Raw genomic sequence first — 25,280 nt, forward strand, 5'->3', positions numbered from 1 at the left:
TAATAATAAAATTTTAATATGCATTTTATTATATTTATCATTAATTATAATTATACTAGTTACTCCGTATTAGTTATTATTATTATTATTATTATTATTATTATTATTATTATTATTATTATTATTATTATTAGAATTCCTTTCCCAATAAAAAAATATTACTAGTAGAATTATATTATTATTATTCTATTCTATTATTCCTGTTATTGTTATTGTTATTTATCATTATTATATAATTGTTCATATTATCATTTATACAATCATTGATATGATTTTGAGCTAAATCATTCAGTTTATTATCTTTATAAATGTTTTTTTCTCACGTTATTAAATAATTTTAATAAAGGGTTTATAATAATCATCCATTTGCATATTGTAATTATAGTAACGTACTAACCCTATGTGCTGTTAATTTACAAAAAGTATAATTAATTTAATTTAATTAATTTGTTTATATTTAATTTTATTGTAAAATTAATTAACAAAATATAATTATTTAAAGTAATTAAAATTAAAAATAAAAAATAAAAAATAAAAAATAAAAAATAAAAAAGAAGAAGAAAAAACAGGATAATAAGTTTGGACAGGTGGCAATATTTGAGCAGCACAACTACTGTCTGTTTAAATGCAGAGAAAATAACATGTTGGGTCACTCCCAAATTATCAACTCACCCTTTTTCTTTCCCTGCATTCATTTTTCCCCAAAATTCTAATTCACATAATTTCACACCCCTAATCCTCAAACCCTCAACAAACCCTTGTTGCTGCTAATAATAGTATAATATATCACTACAAAATATACTTACTATTTTTGACTTTAGAGCTACTGAATTATTAAAAAAAAAAGTATGAATCATCAATCAATGAATATAAGGATTCAAGCACCATGTTCCCCTTCTCCTTCTTCTGCACTCCTTCCAAGATTTCATCCCAAAACCCCTTTGTAAGTCTTATTTCTTGTTTTAATTTAGTCCCCTTTTTGTTTTGTACTAAATTGCTCAAATGGGTCGTAATATTTGGTTTCAATTTGATTAAAAGTTGTTGCCTTTGTTGAAGTTTATTGTTCTTGTATCCGGGTTCTGCTTATATTTTAGCCAGTTATCAAGATTCACCATTGTTTTTGTATTTTTATTGTGGGTTTTAGGTTTATGCGTCTGGATTTTGTTAAATTTCAGTTTTTTAGCCACTATATCCACTTCCCATTTATGCACATTGGATAAAGAAGAAATGAAGATACATCCATTAATAAATGAACCACATATAGACCATAATTTTTATGCATGTAGGATTATATGCTTGGGATCTTTCTCATGTTTAACTTGTTTTTCCTAAAGTTTAGGATTGCGCTAATTTTACGGAAAAGGAAAGAAGGTTAGGTTAGTGTTAAAAGTAGTCTTAGTTTCTTTATTCGTTCTTGGGAGATTGATTATCTCGAATCGGATTTCTATCAAACATCTTAATCTTTAATTGTAATTTGCAGCATTTATCATAAGACAAATTACTGTCAGAGTTCAGTATAGATGTTAGTACTTTTTAAGAACGTAAATGCATTTTAAAATGTAGTTACGGGTTTTGACGGTTTATCTTTAACAGAGTGTTGCCACGAGTAATATGCTCTACTGAAGTTGTGTCTCATGGTATGCTGCAAATGGAGGCTTCTTCTGATGTTGGCAGCTCATCTGTTACCATTTCTAAAAACAAATGTATATTTGGGTCGTCCCGAAAACAATGTTTGTTAAAACAACCCGTACACAAAGATTCAATGCAGTTAAGAGCGTTATTAACATCCCGTGTACAAGACACATCGTCTTCTGTTGTTAATGATGGAAAAATAGGAGTTTTGTTGCTCAATCTTGGTGGTCCCGAAACTCTTGATGATGTGCAACCGTTTTTGTTCAACCTTTTTGCAGACCCGGTATTTTCCAACTTACGATTTTTCCCAAATTCTTACACCATTATATAAAGTAGAAGGCTTTTCTGTTGGAACTTCAATGACAATTTTCAACCCGTTTACTTGTGAATTGATCTATCTGGGTTGATTTTAATCTCTATTGGGTAAATAAAACAGCTCAAAATGAATAAGGTCAAACAAGGTTGAAAGTCACCTAACGTGTATTTTAATGCGCCAAACCTTTCTAAATGATTCTGATAAAGTAATATTATTTGTTCAAATAATACTACCTCCGTCTTTATTTTATTGTTCATTGTTCCTTCTCGGGATGTCCCAAATTAATTGTCCACTTTTATAAATAGATAAGAATAAGAAAAGGTAAAGTTCCTTTATATATTTACTTTATGCATGTAAGACAAAAAGATAGGTACTCCCTCCGTCCCATATTTATTGTCACCTGACAAAAAAAAACGTAGTTTAAGGAAATGTCATAAAAGTACTGTACTTTATGCAATGCTGGACAATAAATTAGGGACAGAGGGAGTAAAAAGTATGGGGTAAAACTGTAAAGTATGTATAAGGTTAAAAAGTACGGGGTAAAACTGTAAAGTATATATAAGGTAAGTGTAATAATTACATGTATTAAAATGTGTGTTATTTGGTTAGGGACAATTGGATTGGGACGGAGGGATTATGATTTTTGTATTTTGTATTCGTATATAAAAACGCTATATATTTATTGAGCGAAGTTAAATCTTGGTGAGAGAAGGGTCTCTGATCGTCCCAACCTGTTCCCAGACCCACCCGTTTTGCCACCTCTACTTCCCAAATTTCTTTTATAGACATTTTTAATCAGTTAATCTGGAAGACGTTGACTGGTTAATCAACTACTTTTAATGCCCAGGATATTATTCGTCTACCAAGATTGTTCCGTTTTCTTCAAAAGCCTTTGGCACAGTTCATATCTGTTGCTAGAGCACCAAAAAGCAAGGAAGGTTATGCGTCGATTGGTGGCGGATCTCCTCTTCGCCAAATAACTGATGAACAGGTACACTTCATTTCATTATAGTCTGCATTCGTGTTTGACTCGCTCGGTCAAACTCGTAATTACTTGGTAAATCGGTCGAAATTCGTTAAAAACTCAGCCAAAAATTGGTATTACTCGGAAAATCTGTCAAAATCAATCAAAGTCAAACTTGGTCAACATCCTGACTACCCCTAAAAAGTCCCGACCAAGTACTCCTGAGTGATGATTTTTGCAACCTTGATATTTGTATAGTTTCATAAATTTCTTTTCTTCATATACTATCCGTATGCTCTTGTAAGTATCTTGCATTTTTTTACATGTTTACGATGCATGTACGTAGCTTTGATGATGCACATTCAATTATTATTATAATTATTATATTACTCGATTCAGGCAAAAGAGTTGAGGAAGGCACTTTATGACAAAAATGTTCCTGCAGAGGTGTATGTAGGCATGCGTTACTGGCACCCATTCACTGAAGAAGCAATTGAGCAGGTATATGCTGTGTTTGTTCACTGCACTTTTTTTATGAACTGTTTTGTAAGGAACTCAAAATCATTTGGGCTTTTATTATTTGGTCCTGGTTAGCGTATTAAATCAACATGTTAAGATATATTGTCTTCCTAATGATAACATCATCAATTTCCCATTAGTTCATCGTTTGTTGTTAATTGCAGATTAAAAAGGATGGAGTCAATAAGCTAGTTGTGCTTCCTCTTTATCCACAATTCTCAATATCAACTAGTGGTTCGAGCCTTAGACTCCTTGAAAGTATCTTTAGGTGATGAATGGCTCATATTAACCTAAAACCATGTGCTGTTTGCACACATTTAATCGATAATTTTATATAAATATTTATATTTATTTTTATTTTATAGGGAGGACGAATACCTGGTTAACATGCAACACACGGTAATACCTTCTTGGTACCAACGTGAAGGATACATTAAAGCAATGGCCGATCTAATTGAAAAAGAGCTCATAAGCTTTGACAGTCCTGAGAAGGTACTGACTGCATTATTCACTATGGCCTTTTCTTTTCGGATTTGTCTTGTTAAGGGTTGTTTGGGTGTGCATTATCAAGCAGGTTATCTTATTATTGTAACTTAAAAGTTGAAATTACCATTTTTTACTGTTGGGGTAAAGTGGTTTGATTATAATTATAATTATAATTATAATTATAATTATAATTATAATTTATAATTTATAATTTATAATTTGTGATTTGTAATTGTAATTATCTTTATAGCAAATAGTTAAATTGTCAGTCTCATATATTCTGCAGCAAAACTGATTACTTGGGATATATGAAGGTTACTTATTAACCCTTATAGTTGATGTAAGATTTATAGTTTTAAACTATGGATGATTATATAAATATATAGAAATGCATATTTTAGTAATTTTATCTGTTTGCTCCTTACATAATGAGAACTTCTCACACACTTAACAACATACACAATATCCAATTCTTACAACATGGCCACCAATGTTTACTTGTAATTATTCAATAATCCAAAATATCCCTTAATATGTCCCCATTATCTTTTATGTCATGATTCTAATTGAAAATGATGATTGCTGTAGGTGATGATTTTCTTTAGTGCTCATGGGGTGCCAGTTGCATATGTCGAAGAAGCCGGTGATCCGTACAAAGCCGAGATGGAAGAATGTGTGGATTTAATAATGGAGGAATTAGAGAGAAGAAAGATAAATAATCCCTACACTCTTGCTTATCAGGTCACTAATATGGACTTCCATATTACTTTGCATAGTTTTCAACTCTAATATAAGAAGTCATTGAATCTAGTACCTTAATATAGGACTAATATTTGGCACTCAAAACAAGAGGTGTCAAAATAGGCGGGTTGAATGGCGGGCATTCTTTTAGTGCTGTAATTGATCTGACAAGTTGGGTCGACCCGAATTACCATGTGTCTAAATTATTTAAATAACTTGGTTTGTGTTGATTATTATATGATGCAGAGTAGAGTTGGCCCTGTCGAATGGCTGAAACCCTACACTGATCAGACCATCGTTGAACTTGGCGAGAAAGGCGTTAAAAGTCTTCTAGCTGTACCCATTAGGTACTTGAACATTTTACCAACTTCAACATGGTTGGAAACCTCTTTCTTATAGGTTTTCTTTTAATTTAATTGCAGTTTTGTGAGTGAACATATTGAAACATTGGAGGAAATCGACGTTGAATACAAGGAATTAGCATTAAAATCTGGTATAGAGAAATGGGGTCGTGTTCCTGCACTTGGATGCAATCCTACTTTCATTCTTGATTTAGCAGATGCAGTTATTGAAAGCCTTCCTTACGTAGGAGCCATGGCCGTATCAAATCTTGAAGCTCGACAGGTAACCACAATTTCCGTCCTCAATGACCCGTTACGCAACCCGCTTGACCCACCCATTTTGCCACGTCTAGCAAGTGAAATTGAAGTTTATATGGTTCTTGTGCAGTCTTTGGTTCCACTTGGGAGCGTAGAAGAGCTATTGGCGACATACGATTCACAACGTCGAGAATTGCCGGCACCAGTGACGGTGTGGGAATGGGGTTTTACAAAGAGTGCGGAAACATGGAACGGTAGAGCCGCTATGTTAGCCGTTATCGTTTTGCTGTTTTTGGAAGTGAGCACTGGTGAAGGGTTCCTTCATCAATGGGGCATTTTGCCGTTGCAGTTGCCCGTTTTCCCCAGATAGGTATCATGTTGCGTATTCTTGAGGTGCGATGATGATGGTTTTTCAGGTAATTTGTGTTCTATGTGCTATAAATCATGTGTAGTAGGCGATTATAAAAGGCTAATTGTAAAAAGAAGTTATGTATATCTGGCTGTTGTAATTATTGACCGAACAAACTCGATCATCATTCCACCTCACATTATGGTATGTTTATCACCCGTCGTCAAAGGACCAACTGCAATTTTTTGAAAATAAATGTATACATTTTACTTTAATAGCACCACATTGTGTTATTTTGGTGTTTGTGTGAGCTGTGTTGTCCATTTCTTTGCTAAGATTAGAAACATGTTTTAGTATGTAAAACATTCAATGCGCGTGTACATCTACCGTTATGATAAGCAAGACAAGTGTGCAAAACGGTAAACAACTTCAGGTGAAGACATATTTACCTATATACTAAAAACAAGAAATGAAATGATAGTACCTCTCCGTTGACGTTATGCTACATCAGCTATTTCATCATTGATCTGTATATTTTTTTAAAAACAATACTCCGTATATGAAATGGATAGTACCGTTATTTCGTGATGTTTCTATATATTTTTATGAAAGTTATTACCTCTCGCCGCAATACGTGGGCTTCCTAACTCGTCGCACATCAATAATGAACGTGTAATTTTTTATTTTATTTTTAAACTTAAACTATGTTATTTGTAATATTACAAAGAATGTGGAGTTCCAATTTAATTTGGTCTAACTCGTTAAAATGACAATCTTGACCTGATATTCAACAAGCGGTTGTACATGTTGATCTTCATGAAAAACGAAAATAAAATTGAATAGTTTTAATGTTTTTTTTTTTTTTCAGAAAAAAAAAAGGTGCTTTTGCCTAATTGTAGATATAACATACGATCATAGAAGATCGAGTTCGTTACATGTATCTATGTAAAAACAATGTGCTTATGTACTAGCATGCACAATCACTCTGGATCAATAGGGTCATACTTCTTATAGTTTCAATACTTTCGTTTGTATGAGCAGGCTTCACGCAACACATCTGATGGTTCCCAAGAGAACAACCAAAAGTTCCTCCCCATAATCCCACATTTTATAGAGCTGTTATTTTGGCTACTTGTATACAGCATAACAGCAACTTGGTAGCGCGCATATGTGGCCACCCTCTATAAGAAGATAATCTTGAATTTGAAGCATCCAGTGTTAACCCTATTGAATCTATTGAAATCTCACTACTTGAAAAATAAAGTGAGCTTGATTTCCCAATGATATGTTTGAGACTTGCCCTAAAATACCAAAGTTTTTTTGGGAACTCTCCATTTGTTTAATTGTTTAGTTGGATCCCGTGTTTAACTCTTGCAGGTTCTACCATTCTTTAATGTTTTTTTTTTTTGAGGAGTTTTTTTCAAATTAAAATGAAAAATTACACCTTCGTCATGAATTATCATACCGACCGATTTCTGCGTAATTCAAGCCTTGTAAGAGTCTCACTCACATGCCAAAACGTTCTTTCAAGGTGTGATTACAATTACAATGTCGTGTTTTTTCCTATAGCAGTCAGCACTGAATTAAAACTAAGCAAGAACAGCCATGACATCTGATGCTCGTAAAGCAATGTATTCTGAGCCATCACTTCCTTTGAAATCATTCCCGGCATATTTCGAGTAAAGAACAGTGTTCCCTGGAGCCACCGTAAGCTCCTTTCTATTTCCTTCCTCGTCCAATGAACCGGGCCCCACTGCAATCACCTGCATACCAAGAGCATAACAGGTGTTAGCCAACTCCAACAACATTAACTTTACCATCAAGCTTAACAATTGATCGTTTTATGTACCAGTGTTGTAAAAGTCGGCCGAGTTGGCCCACCCGTCGGTTTGGGGACCAGCCCGTCCAACTCGTTAAAAAACGCCTTCAAATATAGTCAACGGTAGAAAGTCGGGTCAACGTCGGTCTGAGTTGGTCAAATTTGGTCAAAGTCAAACTTAGGTCAGAATATTTATATTTTTCAAAATCAAATTGTCATATATTTATATTTATGTTTTATGTTTTGATATATTTATGTGTAATATATGTGTTTAATTTATTTATTACTATAAGTCAATGTCAACGTTGGTCAACGCCCGACTCGTCCCTCCAAGGTCCCAAACAACTCGTCCAAACTCACGAATTTTACAAACTCGTTATGTACACATAAACAAAGAATTCACAACTGTTAAGGCATCATGTGTGATTACAAAATATATTGTGCTTCCTCGTAAATCAGCCTTTTTAAACAATCACTTTGGAAGGTTTATTTTTTAATTATTATAAACAAACTGTGGGTATATTTCAACCTGTTCGATCTAGTTGCATTTCTCCTATCACTGTTTTTTGTAAATTTTGCCCGTTAAATATGGATAGAAACTCAAATTGACTCATTCATACATAAATGGGTTGGAATTGCCACATCTAACACGGGGATAATGCAACTAAGTGTGGAATTTGTTGTGCAAAACTCACCGTGCCAGTAGAGGGTTTCTCTTTGCTCGACTGTGTGAGCAGCAACCCACCAGCCGTAGTTAGCTCAGCCTCCGTAACCTATCACCAAGTTTCAAATGGATTAGAGTTTTTAATAAATATGTCTCATGCTCAATTAATCAGTAACTAAAAAACAATTAACGTCACATAATTTCTTTTAAATGATTCATAATTTATTTACAAAGTTATAACTTAGTATAAGCAAAGTAATAAACAAAATAACAGAAATCGAAAAGACTTGCAAACCTTGATTAGAACTCTATCATTAAGGGGCTTCAAGTCCTTTATGTCATCCGTCTCAAGGATACCAACAATATCATCCTCCTTAAGTAGCAGATGGTTTGTACCATTGAACTGAACTTCTGTCCCAGCATACTTAGAATACACAACCGACGTACCAGTCTGAAACAAAAATGTTACCTTTTCAACATATCTCATTATACAAAAACATACAACAATATAGTGATTTAAATTAAACAATTGATACCTTCACGTCTACTTCCACCTTGTGGGACCCAATTGTCCTACCTTCTCCAACAGCAACAACCTCACCCCCTTGTGGTTTCGACTGTGCTGTTGACGGCAACAATATGCCACCTGCAGACTTCTCCTCTGCAGCATTGATTTTCACCAACACTCTATCACCCAACGGTTTCAATGTAGTGTACTGCAAACAAAACAATAATAATAGCATTATATCTATTAATCTATACAATACACATGGCAAACGAATTAATAAGTAAAAAACTCAACAACCAAGTTTGTGTATGCTTTAAAAATATCAGTATACGGAAACGTTCATATGTAATTTTCTAGATGTAACACATGTTAAGTGTTACCAAAACTCACAAATACTACAAAAGGATAAGCCAAAACAATCATCATACAAACATGAAGCTCGAACCGAAAACAACAAGTAGCTATGCAATTGACTAATGCACTATTTTTAAATTGGCAAGTTAAAACAACAAGCTAACTTTTACTCAACCAAAACGAAAGATACACTAATTTCACAAAATAATGAAAAATATGCCATAAATAAATACAACAATGGTCTATTTTGAACTTAACAAGTTAACAATAATTAGCAAAGTCAATATTAACAAGAAGGAAAACTGTAATTTCATTTCATACAATATTAAATTAAATAGTAATAGTAATTATTAATTAGTAATTAGTAATAACAAGTATAAGAAACTTGAAAACATTATATATTATAATGATACAACCTTAGGGGCAACAGTAGTGGCAGCTTTGACAACGAGTCCACGGGTTGACCCGAGAGTCAAACTACGACCATTTCTGAAAGAAACAGATTGAAATTTAAGTGATGACGGCCTAAAACCTTCAAACGCCGGCAGAAAAGATGCGGTGGCGGCAGTGGTGGAGATGGTCATCTGAGCAGTAGCTGCCATTTCCTTCATTAAATCACAAAACTTGCAATTAGTATGTTTATCAAAATTAACAATGTCAGATTTTATATGAAATTATAACTCAATGTGTTCTGAGTCGATTTTTTTGAAGTTTGTAACTAACCAGTTGATTAAGCGGTTGTATTTCAAAATTAAAGGTGAGAATTAAAGAATTACCAAACAGAGATGCAAAGATTCAGTTGGTTGGTGGTGAAATGTTGAAATGATGAAATGATGAAGAGGATAATAAAACCCTAGCTAGAGGAAGGGGATGACGTAAAGATTTATTATTGGAGTAGATAAAAGAATATTCCAGAAGCTTTTGTACCCTCCTCTTTACGACGCCGTTTCGGTTCTTTTTTGTTCATTTTTTTTTTAACCCAAATAACTTTAATTATTTATTTCCTAAATTAAGTGTTTAATTTCTATAAATGATAAATATGAATATCGATATAAAGTTAATTAATACTTTAATGTATATATGTAAAAGGTATGTAAAATGCAGTGTTGCAAAAGTCGGCCGACTTGGCCGACGCGTCGGCCGACGCGTCATTTTTTAGGCATGGCAGATGCGTCGTTGCTAAAAATTCGGTCAAAGGTAAAAAGTCGGTCAAATTCGGAAAAGGTTGGTCAAAATCGGTCCAAGTCGATTCATGTCGGTCAAAGTCAGTCAAAGTCGGCCAATTTTTTTAATTTCTTTTGTAATAGTGTTAATAATTGTTAAGTATTCATTTTTATCGTAAATACAGTTTATATTTTAAAATTCGATCTATATAATATTATATATAAATATATATTTAATAAAAATATTTTAAAAAGTCAACGTTAGTCAACGCCCGTTGCGTCCCATTGCGTCCGACGCGTCGTTTTTTAGGCATGGCCGATGCGTCCCCGACTCGCGTCTTTTACAACCTTGGTAAAATGTAAAGAATGAATCGTAACTTATAGAAAAAATATAATGTGATAATAAAATTCCTAAAACTTTATTTTTTTGTTTAGGAAGAAACAATATGGAACGAAGATATGAATAAAATATAATGGATCAGAAAATCAATAAGTACAACTGATACTACTAATACTACGGGAAGTTTAAAAGCTCAATCAACCATCAAAATTTTTTACGAGAGAAAAGGAATTAAATGAACGAAAAATTAAAGAATAGAAGTAACATTATTTATTTTGTATGGAAAAATTTTCAAAGAAAATTGAACTAAATTAGACTCAACTCCATGTACACATTTAGTGAACTTATTCATCATCGTGATGGTAGCTTAGTGATGAAGACATGTAGCATAATGTGCAGGTCATGGATTCAATTACCACCAATATTTCTTTTAATTACAAGTTACGGTATTTAACTCTTCAATATTACTTGTAGGACTGGTCACTGGGGTTGCGAAAGAGTTCATTTTTTATTTATTTCTAAACTAATATTTTTTTCCCTCTTCGGGTTACTCGGGAGGGTAATTATACCGATCTCATACTTTAATATATGCGGTTCATTTGAATTACTATGTGACCATTTCCATCCCATCGTGACTACACAAAATTTGAACTTAAGATCTCTTGTAAGAATATAAGGCCCACTACAACAAATTAGAAACTCATTAAGTCCCACCACCTTAAGAGGAGGTGTCATATCTTTCTTTAAGATGCAAATGCGACCAACATTAGCCATATGAATTCCTTCTCTATCGTTTGAGTGTATTGCTTTTGTCTTATCCAGCTTTAAATGAGCAAGGTTCAAGCACCGGGCGAGAATAGCGGAAGCATGAACGGTGAGAACATTGTCATAGCTCCTAAGATAGCTTCCATTTGCTAGAGACAGGTGTAATTGTTGTTAGCAAATGGTAGGGCTATACTTTTCAAACATACACGTTGATTTTTAGATTTTTTATTTTTTACTTATGTTTTTTTTCGCATAAATTGCAAATCTTACATATACAGAGTTTTAAAACATTAACAGACAAATTTGAATTTTGAATTTATTAGACTCGTGCTAGCCATTAACAGACAGTCACTTTAACTAAAAAAATGATCTGAAGTATTATATTATGTCGATGAAGATATATTGTTCACACATTCAAAAACTTAATGACGTACTTCATGATCTGGATACAAAATTTTAATCTGAAAACAATACGTTATAATGACTTATTCTTAAAATGCAAATTTTGGGTTTTAAAAAAAAAAATAATAATAATAAAAGTAATAAAATATTCTTAAAATGCAAATCCAGATCAGTATATTTACACGTACAAACTAACATGTACACAATACAGGCTCTGCATAAACCATTATGCAGCCAACTGTTCTATTATCACATCTTCAACGCCGCCCGAAGCCTTTACAATCTCCTGTCGAGAGTCCGAGTCAAAGTCAACAACCGGAAGATCGTTACTAGTTTCTTTACTTCCTTTGCCCTCCTGTTCTAAATCAACGTCTTCTTGCTTCTTTTGTTGAGTAGCATCTTTTGGGGACTCTGTGTTTGACTGCAATTGGCCTACATTTGCACTAATCTTCAATTGGGTCGTTAAATGGTTGAGCCATAGCAACAATTCAACAATATAGGACTCCGTGGTCTGTTTGTCTGCGTGGTTAAATGTTTCAATCCGATTTATGTCATTCAGCCCATTTGGTTTCCGTCCTAATCCCGAACTGCATATACAATATATTAGTTTCATTCATAAAACCATGTGGCATTTTGTAATTTCTATAGCTGACTTATTCGAACCATTTACTTAGAAATTTGTCGATTTGGGCAATGATTTTATCATCAACTAGTCCAATATTTATAAAAACAAATAAAAGTTGTTGAAAAGTAAATGGGTCAAAAGCAGCAGCCCACAGTGTACTTTTAATACACATAACCTTCTTGGTTACCTAAATCAAAAAGTAAATATTATTATAGTAACGAAAAAACTTATTGCAAACATATTTAACGCATAGATTTTATGATCCAAAATATTAAATGGATTTATAGAATGTGAGATTCAACCCGAATGGACCAGTTACCCAACCTGACTAACCGCCCATTTTGCCACCTCTAGTGTTTTTAAATAATAAACAGTTTTATGAATCTCGTATGTAACTCACCCGGTGTCTGCCCACTCACCAACCCAACCGAAACCATGATGAGCCCTATTAACATCACAAAAGAACATGAGAAAATTGCAGATGGATTAAAGTATGAGAAATATTAAAAGGAGTGAAATCTTCTTACTTTGCTGTGTTTATGGCTACAGGAGAAAACCAGCATAACGTTTTTTCTATTTCGGCTTTAATACCCGGAACATCTAGCTGCAGAAATGAACATAGTGTAAATTTCTAGAATGTAATCACTTAAAGGGTGGTTTACGTGATTTTTCAACGTAACGATGAACTTAAATGTAATTGGCTATAGCAGATATAGATGTTCCACTTGTAGATGTGATACCTAAAACTTAGTTTTTTGAGTGGTTGACAAAATCTTATTATTATTGATATCAATGCATAAAATGAGCAAAAAGAACATTGTTGCGACATATGTATGGTTGCAAACGGAGGTTGCGGCGTCTGATGCAGCGGTTAGATGACTAAACCTATATATTATTTAAACTAACATCACATTATCTTATTTGTAAATCATTTACTTATAAAATATTTATGTTTGAAATAGTTATATTTAATAAATTTTATTTAAAAGTCAACGTCTGTCTCGACCCCATTTCCACCCCGTCTCCATCCTGTCTTGACCGACTCTACCTTTCAAGGTCCTGACCAACTCGTCTGTGTCTCATGTCTTTTTCAACCTTGAACATATGAGTAGAAATATCTCAATTTAAATGAGTAATGAATTAGGCAAGTCTTCATGTTATTTTGCAACTTGAGAGGAATCAAATCAGCACAATTTACTCCGCAGTAATTGATAATCAACTTTGTTGCAGGTAGTATGAAAGTTACATTGAATTTAAAACTGATTATGAGACCCTTAGTTGATTTGTTAATCCAAAAGGTTGTAATAATCTTACTATAAGTTTAAAAAACAAATCCAATATCACCTAATTCATTAGCTTGATGACTAAGAGCATTTGGTATACCTCTTTTTCAACACGAAATGAAGCTAACTTGGACCGAAAAGATAATTCAATATCAGGTGGCAGACTCTGGTATAACATGCTCCTTGCAACGTTAGTCATAGGGCTGCTTCGAGAAACCTAGTCAGATCGGCAAACCATGTGGAAAAAAATTAACCCGAAAGAAAATGAAATATGGTTGAGATTTTGGATACAATTGCATTGAGATTGTGTAAACATATATTAAATGAAATTAGATAAGCGCAAGTTACTTACGATTGAGTCGATCTGAAGAACAATATTAGCATAATGCAATGCAAGACCAGCTGGTCCTAATTTATTCCGCATACTTGGACCTTGGCTTAATGTTGCATTATCATCTGCATACAAAAATAGATATTCACCAAACATACTATTATTAAAACTTCATACTGCAGAATTACATCTGTACACTACTTATAACAGCTCGTTTTACCACACTTAATTATCTACTGATTATAATTAGTATTGTTCAATTTCAAATAGTCGCTTCAAAACCATCCCAAGGTAGCCCAAGTGGTTGGGGCCCTGAGATCCTTGCAAGAGGTCTCAGGTTCAATTCTTGGGGTGGCCAGGGAAGGGTTGGAAACAGCCAGGGAGTATTCCTGATGGGCTGCGTACACTAGAGTATGGGGTCGGATTACTCGCCCTTCCCGGGTAACCCGAACAGGGAAAACCTTACAACTTTAGAACATCTAGTAGTATGAGTATCGACTAATGAAGTATTTTGTCCATCCTTATAGTATTTTGTCAAATTCGGAACATTATATTTTAGTGAAATCTTGTTGACCAACATGCAATTATGATGAGAAGTACATACACACTGATTGAAACACGTTTTTTATCTGTCGGTTTAAAAAGATGACGGTGTCAGCCAGCTTTTCCATGACCTGTAACATATGATGATATCAGTCCTTCAATATACTAAAGAAGTTTATTCAGAAAATTCCATTTTAAAGTAAAAGTTGTTAACGAAAACAATATAAAAAAATAAAAAATAAAAGAATGATGAAGTAATAGTACATCTTCCATACTCCTGGACCAGAGAGACTTTTTCTTTAGAAGTTTTACTTGCTTCCTATGGCCTTTCAGTTCTTGCTTAAGATTAATAAGCTCAGGACCTGCAACAACATTTTATTTCGATTTTTTACATTATTCTTGATGTGGTTTTAAATATAGATTTTCGTTCTTTCACAGATTTACTAAATTATGGGAGTAAGAAAATACAGGTATGTAATCGACTAAAGAAACAAAATATTAGCATATGTTTATTGTTAGCATTAGAATGAATAGTATACTAATTGGAATATGCAGTGACCTTTTGAAACGGAAATTGAATTAGACCCTCGTTGATGTTTTTGTTGTTCATCTTGTTCAAGTTTGTCCAATATGCATAATTCTCGATACAACTCCTGCACGTCATGAAAAACTCATAGATTATTTCTCAAGTAAAAGAGCTGAAGGCTACAGTTTACTAAATTATGCTCTTCAAACTTGTAATGAATACTTGATTTGAATCTAAGTTAAACTAGATACATATGCACCATTATTGCAAGACATAATTAGGATATGGACAATACTGTTCTAAAACATTAGTAGGGTGTATTTTCTGCAAAAAAATAAAATAAAATAATAATAATAATAAATAATCTGAGGGAAAAAAAAAATAAGCTTACTGCTGTATGTTGAACCAAGTTCAGCAATTCACGCATCACTGCTTCCGGATCTGTTTTCAACTGCTTAGGACGGGTAAGTCCTCTGTTTTGTCTGGAAAGTAAAATATACAAAAACCAAGTAAAAACTATGTAACATTGGATATAAACATATAAAAAAATAAATGTAAAAAAAAAATAGAAGAAAATTGCTCCCAAATTACTTTTCAAAATAAACATCCAAATTGTGCCACTGAGGATCTTTACATCTATTTCCAAAACGAACCACTTCACAAGTAAAAATTTTCAGCTCATCCCTGCAAAACCGTGTATCCTGTAAATATGAATAACTCTAAACCGATAATAACAGAAACGATGATTATAATCTAATGAACCTTTTATCTGCAGCAACAATTCTTAAAAGCTCATCAGCATCTTTAGAAACCAAATTTTGCACACCTTCTGAAACAAAAACTACTTCTTTCAAATGCTTAATTCTTATATTTGAGAGAGAATTCATAAGGCTTGAACCCTTCATGATCGTGTTGGCAACCTCAAATGACAAAATTGATAGTTCGTTTCCTTTTGTTGTGGGCCCCGTGACAAAAGCGCTCCCAGAATTTATGTTCGTAACACTACTTCCGAGAGTGTCCAATACATCCACAGCTTTTTCTATCCCAAAGCTACCAGCTTTGAGTGCATTAACCTGAAAGCAATGAAAATTACATGATAGTTCCCTTATATATCTATAACCAACCAGCACATGAAAGTGGTAGCTAAAGATGGCAAAATGGGTGGGTCAGGAAACGGGTCAAAATGGTTTACGTTTTGTCTGAAACTCTAGTCAGCAATTAGTGAGTTCAATATTATTATAATAAAATGGAATTTGCTAACGACGGCCTTTAGGGTTGTCATTAACACGCTTAAAACACTCGTATATAGCAGTTGGTTATTAACTTTACGGTGGCGGTTAAATAATAGTACAAATGTTTTAAGCATGTTAACAACAACCCTAAGGGATGTCGTTAGCAAAATCCTTTAAAATATATCATCTCGATACTAACCTAAGTTCGAATATAATTATTTAGGAAGCTCTTTATTTCGATAATAAATTTAGGCGACTTGCAACTGGTTTGAAATGTTTGAATCGTTTGTTCTGTTTCATCTGAAGTAACTTTCTTGATTACACATATGACCAGTTAGAGATAAAATTATCCAAACGGCTCTCTTACATATGTAATGGGTCAAAATTACCACTTCTAGCAGTAACACAATAACATACAAAATACTGAAGCTATAATGTTGTAACTTGCAGTAGCATATAAACTAGAATGTTTTGTAACTCACAGGATAAAAGTAGCCAAATGTTAAATGTGCAGTATTCACCTACCTTAAAGCTTCTAGATCTTGATTTTTCAGACAACGTTGCAGGAACACGAGGTATTCCATCATAAAAAACATCGTCTTTGCTATTATATCCAGACAAATTCAATCTAGGCGTAGAAACAACGTCTTTTGTTTGGTTGCTTTCGAGATTAGAACTATTAGTGCTCAGTCCTAAAGGAGTCGAATCATCTTGCAAAGTTGATCGCTTTAACTCATGTGGTTGTACACTCGTACCTTGTGATCCGTATGCATTACGATGAGTACTAGCATGTGGTGACCTCTTTGAATTCTTTGACGATTTCGCTCCCATATCTTAAACAAAACACATTCAGGTGTCACGAATAAGAAAAACATTAAAATAAACTTTTGTTAAGGTAGTAAAATTAACAAATTTCTTAATTCATTATCGCTATTGACCCGATCACCTCTTTCATCTTATTTCCAAGGGTTTATAAATTGTTCTTCTCATCGAAAACCATATTTATTTCAAATTAAATTTAGCAAATTTAGCAAATTTTAGCAAATTTAGCAAATTTTATTTCAAATCCACACAATAATATAATCTTATATTTTTGGAACAAACAAATTAAAGCATAGTACTACATACATAAAACTATTTACACCATATTCACTCACTACATATGTATCTCAATATCATGAATTCATGGTTCATCCACTTTATTAAACATAAAAGTATAAAAGTATACTCATAATACAAAACCACATAAATAACACAGAATCTGAACATACCCATGAATCTTGGGAACAATATACTGTATATAAACCTACCTTTAAAAACTTGAAAAAAATATGAATTTTCCAAAAGAAAAAAGAATGTAATCTTGATCACAAAATCCCACTGGGTAAAGCAATAAGGACTTACCCAAGAACAAAGAAAGGCGATTGTGATTGAAACTGTCGAAAATGAGGAAGAATTGGAAGGTCAACAAGCAGGCATTGAAAAGGTCAAACTTTTGGTGCCCATTCACATTTCAGTATCTGTTTGTCAAAGGTTTCATACTTTCATATGGTAGTTGTATTGTACGATTTTGTATATTATAATGCATTATTTTGTTTATTTTCGTGATGTTTAATTATTCTTGTGTTACTTATTTTAATACTCGTTTGATATTAATATATTGTTGTTATATGCAAGTATCGTGTAAAGGGTATCTCAATCTCAACGATGAAGCGTTCCGTGCAGAAAAAGAATTAAAAAATATACTTTATACTGATTTCATTATTTTCCCTACACGTTTATTAGAAAAACATTTTTTTTTTTTTTTTTGAAAAGCAAGCATATATTAAAACTATGAAAGTACAACAAACTTGACTTGCCAATACATGACTCATGACCCAAATGAATACAAGGTTTGCAAAGGTAGCAAACCAAACCCAAAGCTAAAAACTATACACGAAGGGTACATGACTCGATCATACACAATTTACAATGAATTTAAATAACTCCTCGGGTCGTTTAACTACGTGAGCCAATCGAGTTTCCGCTTCTTTATTCTTTTGGAAACCCACTCAAAAGACTTAACTTGAATCTCGTTCAAAGCTACCGGTGCACTCCAACATTTACCTCGAAACACCATCTCATTCCTATTTTTTCAAATTAAGTACGCGCAAACCCATTCAACCGCTTGCCAAATTTTCTTCCCGATCGTGGTGTAAGAGGTGGGGCCATTTCCTCTCATTAATTCGGCAATACTAAGGTTGGACATGGCACCAAGGCCCCACCACCCGAAAACTCTATCCCAAACGTGCATTGCACATTTACTAAAAATAAACGAGTGCTCAACGGTTTCTAGATCATCATCACATAACGGGCATCTTACACTATGTAAATCTATACCTCTTTTGTCAAGCTCGGTTTTGACGGGGAGTCTTTTTTTTACATAACCGCCAAACGAATATTTTGACTTTTTTGGAGCCAAATTATTACGCATGGTTTCTTCGACACAAGTATTTGCAATTGAAAGATCATCAAGAATACGAGATAAAGATCGTACAGTGAAAATACCATTATGTGATAATGTCCAAGAACACGTATCGCGACCCGTCTTTCGAAGCAGTAACCTGATACGAGTTGTTGTAGCTCAGAAAGTTTACCCGATGTGCGACCGGAAGGCTGTCTCGACCAGCAACTTGTCACCATTATACCAGAATCTGACTCGCGGACCCGATCAGCAATTCGTGCATCCTTATCAGAGTCTAAGTGAAACAGTCTTGGGAATTTTGTCTTCAATTTGCCATTAGTCAGCCACTTGGAGTCCCAGAAACTCAGCTGCGATCTTTTATTCACTTTCATGATGAAGGATTCCTTGAAATCGACCCCCAATTCTTGAATGTGAGTACCTGCAATAAGGATATTTTTCCACACACTAGGACTTAGAGAACGAATTGCTTCGCCCTCCAAATCCATACCACCGCAAGAACCGTAAATGCTTCTAATAATAAGTGCCCATAAAGAGTTGGTTTCGGTATTGAACCTCCACCACCATTTACCCAATAAAGAAAGAATTTTATTTTTTAAAAGACCCAAATTTAACCCCCCATTTTCAAATGAACTAACCACATTATCCCATTTAACCCACGAAATTTTAGAGTTAACCTCCGCCCCGCCCCAAAAGAACTCTCTTCTCACACTCTCAAGGATTTTGAGCACGCAAGTCGGAGCACGATAGATCGAGAAGTAATACAATGGAAGGCTACTAAGGATCGATTTAATTAGGACTAATCTTCCTCCACACGACAACGCCCACATTTTCCAATTAGAAAGTCTTGATTTGAATTTATCAATGACCGGGTTCCAACTATACGCTTTATTCATTTTTGCACCGATTGGAAGTCCAAGGTAAGTAAAAGGAAAGTTCCCCACTTGGCATTCCAAACGAGATGCAAAATGGCTTAGTTCCACCTCACTAGCCCCGATCCCATATAAACAACTCTTTTGAAAGTTCACTTTTAAACCCGAAGCCAATTCGAAACATTTGAGGAGATTCCGAATGTTTGATGCATTTTCATGGCTCCATTCCCCAATAAAAATCGTGTCGTCCTCGTATTGGAGATGCGAAAGACATATTTTGTCCTTCCTGATCTCAACCCCTCTATATAATCCCTTTTCGGTGGAGGCTTTGATTAAAATGCCGAACCCTTCCGCGGCTAAAATGAAGAGAAACGAATAAAGCGGGTCTCCTTGCCGAATACCTCTTCCCAATGAAAAATCCTTTGTAGGTGACCCGTTTACCAAGATTGAAATAGCCGCACTTCCTCCATTTACACCCAAATCCCATACTTTTCATCACATCCAATAAGAAATTCCAATTAAGGCAATCAAATGCCTTTTCAAAATCGACTTTGAACAAGATGCTTTTTTTCTTGGAAGCTCTTAGGTAGTCAACACTTTCATTTACAATCAACGCACCATCTAAGATGTATCTACCTTTAATAAATGCACTTTGCTCCGAGGTAATAAGGTGCGGGATCACATTTTTCAACCGGTTAGAGAGAAGTTTTGCGAGTATTTTGTAGTAACTACCGATCAAACTAATCGGGTGGTAGTCACTAAGCCCAGTGGGGTCAGCCTTTTTTGGGATTAAGGTGACAAACGATGAGTTGCAACCACGAGATATCTCCCCCTTTTCCCAAAACCATTCGATTACACGAGTAAGATCTCCCTTTAATTCTTCCCAATATCTTTTATAAAAGCGCATGTTAAAACCATCAGGATCGGGAGCCTTAGAGCTTCCACATTCAAAAACTGCATTTTTAATTTCAATCTCAGAAAAAGGAAGTTCAAGATCAGAAGCATTATCTATGGAAAGACAAGGGTATTTGAGGTCTTCCATACTTGGTCTATCGTCATCCCCTTCTTCGAACATTCGCTTGAAATGTTTGAAAACCTCATCTTTAATGGCGTAAGGAGAATCTACCCAAATACCATTGACATTCAATCCTCTTATGTTGCTTTTGTTGTAATTTCTTCGAATAACGGAATGGAAATATTTGGAATTCTCATCACCTTCTAGAATCCACTTCACACGTGCCTTTTGTTTTAACATACTCGTTTTCACACTTTCTTTTTCCATCCACTTTTTCCTTGTGAGAAGCCAATTTTCCCTTTCTGCCTCATTTAACTGATTTTTTCCGCCTTTAATTCGAAGTTAAGTGATAGTGATTTCAAAGCTTCGATCTCGCCATCAAGAGATTTGAATTTATTCACACTCCATTCCTTTAAAGCATTCTTAACATTCTTCAACTTGTTGCGAAATAAACAATCTTTCCTGTTACTAATCCCTATCGGAAGAATCCACGAGTTTTTTTACTATGTCATCAATTCCTTCTTCATCAAACGAAGCGTCAAAGAATTTGAAAGGCTTAGGTCCAAAGTCTCTTTCTTCATCATTTATCATAATTGGACAATGATCCGAATACTTTCTGTAACATCCCGCTTTTTTCTGTTTACTTTCCGTTTATTTATTTAAAGTCCGTTATATGATTATAACATCTTCCGTTAAAACGCGTTATAAAATAACTCGTTTAGGTAATACACGCACCCGCTTTAAACTTGAGGGACCAATTTTGCCAATTGACAAAAGGAGTGACTAGGTCAAAGAGTCATCTCCTCCCTCATCCATTCATTATCCATTTTCCTTTTCCATTTTTCTTAATACTTTCAATATTTCTCTCAAAACTTCAATTCAAAGATTCATCATCTATTCAAGATCTAGCAAGCATCAATTCAAACAAATTACATATTTGGAATCCTTGCATCTTTCTCTTCGAATCCATACCGATTACATCTCATTTGGATAACTTTCTAAAATCACTAGATTTTGTGTTCTTGATGATTTTTTATAAAAGTGTTAATTAGTGTCTATGGCTCAAGTCTAACATGAATATATGATTTGTATGCTCGATCTTGTTAATTTAAGTAACTAGCATGAACTTAAAATTTGGTGTGTTTGATTTTGTGACTTGGTTGCTTAAATGTTGTTAGATGTTAAAAGTGCATGTATTAAATATGTTACTAGTATCACTAGCTTCAATTTGATGTGTAGGTTGACTTGGAAAGACTCCATAAACTTTATTGCTAAATTTGTGATTTTGAGTTAGGGTTTGATAGAAGTAAAATGGATTTTTGATGCATTGAATGCTTTGTAATGTCAATTGTAAGTGTTTAGTTGTATTGTATGCGTAATTACCTACGAAACGGCGTATTATATGTGTGCATTTGGTTTCCGAATCATTGGTTGCATTTATGAGCTTGAGTATCGTTAAAGATGAACATTTAATGCGGTTTTGATTATTGTAAATGCTAGAATTGATTGATGATATGTATTTAGTTGTGTTCCTCGCTAAATTACCTTTTCAACGATGTATGGTATGCGTTTTAAGTGTTTACGATTCATTTGTTGTGTTAAAATGAGTTTTGGTTAACACTTGCACCAGCCCAGGTACCAGCTCACGTTGAGTGTCGCGGCGTGGCGCGGCATTAGGCGTGTTTGGATTCTGATCAAACTTATACTTTTACAAAAAATGTTTGCTATGCTACGCACCTCTGATTCACATGTAACTTGTTCTAACATGCTTATATATGATTAAAAACCTCAGAAAAATAGTTCGGGACCCGACCCGAACGTGTTGACTTTTTCGTTGACTTTGACCCGACCAAAGTTGACTTTTAATCAAACTTAACCAAATGTTTGTGCATTCGTTCTAACGTGCTTTTATACTTGTATCTTGCATGGAACTTGACAATTTGATTCACATGCTATATAATCGAGTCGTAACGAGCCATAGGACTAATTGAATATCTTTGACCAACCGTGTTTACCGTTATTGATACGACCTACTTGTTTAGGTCAAGACTAGCATTCGTTCTTACACACGTTATCTTGTGAAGTACTTTATTCACTCGTGCACTCAAGGTGAGATCATAGTCCCACCTTTACTCTTTTAAACTTACATTTGGGATGAGAAAACATAAACGTTTCATTTTACAAAGTGAACATAAGTACAAAAATAAACATTCTACATACGAGTTAGAACAAAAATCCTCAATTCGATTATCATTAGTTACACTTGCCGGGTGTAAGCGAGAACTTATGTTGTATGGCCATATGGGTTTGACAAACCCTCATTCGGACGGTTCGCTACCGTTATTCGGATGAAATATATTTTCGAGAAACAGTGTATGTTCTAACACTATTGTGATGGGGTTCTATGGATGGAAAGTTAAGCCTTGATAATTGGGTGCTCGTGATAACAAATTTTAGAATGGTTTACTATTATTCAATGATACAAATCTTGTAGTTCATTTGTACTTACTTACTTACTTACTTAAACCTATGATTTCACCAACGTTTTCGTTGACAGATTTCTATATTTTTCTCAGGTCCTTGAACATTTTGTGATACATGCTTCCGCTCATTATTTTGATACTTGCATTGGATGTCGAGTATATATGCATACATGGAGCGTCTTTTGGCTACTTTTAAATTGTGTCGCATAGGTTTCACTTGTACTTATAACGTTGTAACATAACTTATGGTTGAACTAACCATGTAAATTTTGAAACAATCTTCAGATTTGAAATGAATGCGACATATTTTTGGTCAAACGTTGTTTTAAAGACTTATGACCACGTAACGGGACCTAAGTAGACGGCACCGTTAATGACGATTTTGTTGGGTCGCTACAGATGGTATCAGAGCATTGGTTGTAGGGATTTAGAGTTCATTGGTGTCAACCCCGAGTCATAGGGTACATTGGTGAGTCTAGACTACAACCGGCATATAGACTTGAAGTAGGAATTACTTGACTACTTGTGCATTTATACTCGAACGTTTCTACTCATATCTACTCTTATTTCATCTTAATCTCACGTTGTTTAATTTGATTGACACGCCACCTTGACTATATGAAATAATGTCGAATGCACATATGAATCAGGGTAATATAATTTCCGGGATTATATTACGGTGACTCATATGAACGTTCCGACATTATGACATAAAGAATTTAAGGCGAGTCAAGGAATTTTTTTTCTTCTTTATCCTTATTCAATATCGTGATTAGTATTATTGAAAATACTAATCAACGGTATTCTTGTGTTTTGAAGGAACAATGCCTCCTCGCCGTGTACCACACCATGAAACACCCGAACAAGCTCTACAACGAATGATAGCCACCGCCGTAGATGCGGCCATGGCCGGTCACTCATCCAACAACAACAACAACAATAACAACAACCACAACAACAACAACAATGGAGCCGGTAATTCAAACGAGGGATGCTCCTATAAAACTTTCATGGGGTGCAAACCTCACACTTTCGATGGAACCGGGGGACCGGTTGTGCTCACCCGATGGTTTGAGCAAACGGAATCCGTCTTTAGCATAAGCGGTTGTCGGGACCAAGACAAGGTCAAGTACTCCACTCACACATTCGCCGGCGTCACTCTCACTTGGTGGAACACCTATGTGCAATCGGTGGGTACCGATGAAGCCCACACCCTCTCTTGGGCCGATTTAAGGGAAAAGATGATCATCGAATATTTTCCTCGTAAAGAAACCCGAAGGCTCAAACAAGAGCTAAGAACTTTAAAAGAGGTCGGGAACGATCTCAAGGCCTATAATCAACGATTTTCCGAACTAGCCTTGATGTGCCCAAACCTTGTGAACCCCGAATCTTTAAGGGTTGAACTTTACATGGATGGTCTTCCAAAGAGCATCAAACACGGAGTAATGTCATCCAAACCCATTAATCATCAAGAAGCTTTGAACATGGCCCGCAAATTGATAGAAACGGTGGACGAAATTGTAGTGTCGGCACCTAAAGTCGAGGATAAGTCGGGTAACAACAAAAGAAAATGGGAAGCCCCCCAATCAAGCAACAACAACTTTGCCAAGAAGTCTTTCACCTCCGACGGCAAGAAGGGTTATGCCGGAAACCTACCCCTTTGTAACAAACGCAACAAGCATCACTTTGGTGAATGTGTCAAGCTAATTTGCCATCGGTGCCAAGGAATTGGTCATAAGGCCAACGATTGTAAAAGAGCCGCCCCCGTCGCTCGAAAGGGGCCCAATGCACCAAAGACGGTCACTTGTTACGAATGTGGCCAAACGGGTCATTATAAAAATGCATGCTCAAAGAAGAAAGATAACCTCAATACGTGCGGCTGAGCTTTCAACATTAACACCGAGGAAGCCCGAGATGACAATGAACTAGTCACGGGTATGTTTCTTCTCAACAATTCTTATGTCTCTTGCTTATTCGATTCGGGTGACGATAAGAGTTTTGTATCCAAGACTTTGACTCATTCTTTTAACACTCCACCACTCCCACTAGATACTACTTATACCATTGAAGTGGCCAACGGGAAACTATTGAGTGCCGACAAATTCTATCGGGGGTGTACGTTAAACTTAATGGGTAAAGAGTTTGAAATTGACTTGATACCTATAGAACTAGGGAGCTTTGATGTAATCATTGGTATGGACTGGCTATCCAAAATGAAATCTTACATTCTTTGCGATCTTAAAGTGATTCAAATTCCTATCGAGAATGGTGAACCCTTGATTGTCTAT

General features: G+C 34.8%; 3 protein-coding genes across 6 annotated transcripts; 1 reads left to right on the plus strand and 2 right to left on the minus strand.

Annotated features, from left to right (window-relative positions):
* Positions 1-670: 670 nt before the first annotated feature.
* LOC139902805 (ferrochelatase-2, chloroplastic) lies at positions 671-5,803 on the plus strand. The gene is made up of 10 exons (XM_071885437.1): positions 671-943; positions 1,594-1,915; positions 2,796-2,939; positions 3,312-3,413; positions 3,596-3,699; positions 3,797-3,923; positions 4,506-4,658; positions 4,905-5,005; positions 5,081-5,282; positions 5,388-5,803. Exons 1-10 carry the CDS (start codon positions 849-851, stop codon positions 5,625-5,627), a joined length of 1,590 nt encoding a protein of 529 aa, XP_071741538.1. The 5' UTR covers positions 671-848; the 3' UTR covers positions 5,628-5,803.
* A 1,275-nt stretch (positions 5,804-7,078) lies between these two features.
* Positions 7,079-9,838, minus strand: LOC139902806 (20 kDa chaperonin, chloroplastic-like). 2 transcript variants are annotated; one of them, XM_071885438.1, is made up of 6 exons: positions 9,728-9,838; positions 9,368-9,556; positions 8,626-8,805; positions 8,385-8,540; positions 8,121-8,198; positions 7,079-7,369 (listed from the first exon to the last, which is right to left on the minus strand). In XM_071885438.1, the coding sequence occupies exons 2-6, from the start codon at positions 9,551-9,553 to the stop codon at positions 7,196-7,198; spliced, it is 774 nt and encodes a 257-aa protein (XP_071741539.1). In that variant the 5' UTR covers positions 9,554-9,556; positions 9,728-9,838; the 3' UTR covers positions 7,079-7,195. The 2 variants fall into 2 exon arrangements, with proteins under 2 accessions (XP_071741539.1, XP_071741540.1); XM_071885439.1 differs by having other exon boundaries at positions 9,675-9,825.
* Positions 9,839-11,629: 1,791 nt separating this feature from the next.
* Positions 11,630-17,699, minus strand: LOC139897492 (protein PSK SIMULATOR 3-like). Of its 3 annotated transcripts, none has more exons than XM_071880197.1 (13): positions 17,472-17,550; positions 16,687-16,994; positions 15,692-16,002; positions 15,521-15,613; positions 15,321-15,411; positions 14,963-15,056; positions 14,668-14,765; positions 14,465-14,534; positions 13,882-13,985; positions 13,630-13,746; positions 12,774-12,850; positions 12,647-12,691; positions 11,630-12,208 (listed from the first exon to the last, which is right to left on the minus strand). In XM_071880197.1, exons 2-13 carry the CDS (start codon positions 16,990-16,992, stop codon positions 11,848-11,850), a joined length of 1,767 nt encoding a protein of 588 aa, XP_071736298.1. In that variant the 5' UTR covers positions 16,993-16,994; positions 17,472-17,550; the 3' UTR covers positions 11,630-11,847. The 3 variants fall into 3 exon arrangements, with proteins under 3 accessions (XP_071736298.1, XP_071736296.1, XP_071736297.1); XM_071880195.1 differs by having other exon boundaries at positions 17,433-17,531; XM_071880196.1 differs by lacking the exon at positions 17,472-17,550 and adding an exon at positions 17,566-17,699 and having other exon boundaries at positions 11,631-12,208.
* Between the last annotated feature and the right edge of the window lie 7,581 nt (positions 17,700-25,280).

The sequence above is a fragment of the Rutidosis leptorrhynchoides genome, chromosome 3 (genome assembly GCF_046630445.1).
Source record: "Rutidosis leptorrhynchoides isolate AG116_Rl617_1_P2 chromosome 3, CSIRO_AGI_Rlap_v1, whole genome shotgun sequence".
Lineage (NCBI taxonomy): Eukaryota > Viridiplantae > Streptophyta > Magnoliopsida > Asterales > Asteraceae > Rutidosis > Rutidosis leptorrhynchoides.

Excerpts from the sequence above, each read along its gene's own strand:
- LOC139902806 (XM_071885438.1), bottom strand. The coding sequence starts at position 9,553 with ATGGCAGCTACTGCTCAGATGACCATCTCCACCACTGCCGCCACCGCA. Across the intron at positions 8,806-9,367 it reads CCACTACTGTTGCCCCTAAG|TACACTACATTGAAACCGTT; the intron begins GTTGTATCATTA and ends TTTTGTTTGCAG. Across the intron at positions 7,370-8,120 it reads AGAAACCCTCTACTGGCACG|GTGATTGCAGTGGGGCCCGG; the intron begins GTGAGTTTTGCA and ends CTTGGTATGCAG.
- LOC139902805 (XM_071885437.1), top strand. The coding sequence starts at position 849 with ATGAATCATCAATCAATGAATATAAGGATTCAAGCACCATGTTCCCCT. Across the intron at positions 944-1,593 it reads TTTCATCCCAAAACCCCTTT|AGTGTTGCCACGAGTAATAT; the intron begins GTAAGTCTTATT and ends TATCTTTAACAG. Across the intron at positions 3,700-3,796 it reads CTCCTTGAAAGTATCTTTAG|GGAGGACGAATACCTGGTTA; the intron begins GTGATGAATGGC and ends TTTATTTTATAG.
- LOC139897492 (XM_071880195.1), bottom strand. Across the intron at positions 16,003-16,686 it reads CAAGATCTAGAAGCTTTAAG|GTTAATGCACTCAAAGCTGG; the intron begins GTAGGTGAATAC and ends CATTGCTTTCAG. Across the intron at positions 13,986-14,464 it reads AAACGTGTTTCAATCAGTGT|ATGATAATGCAACATTAAGC; the intron begins GTATGTACTTCT and ends TTTTGTATGCAG.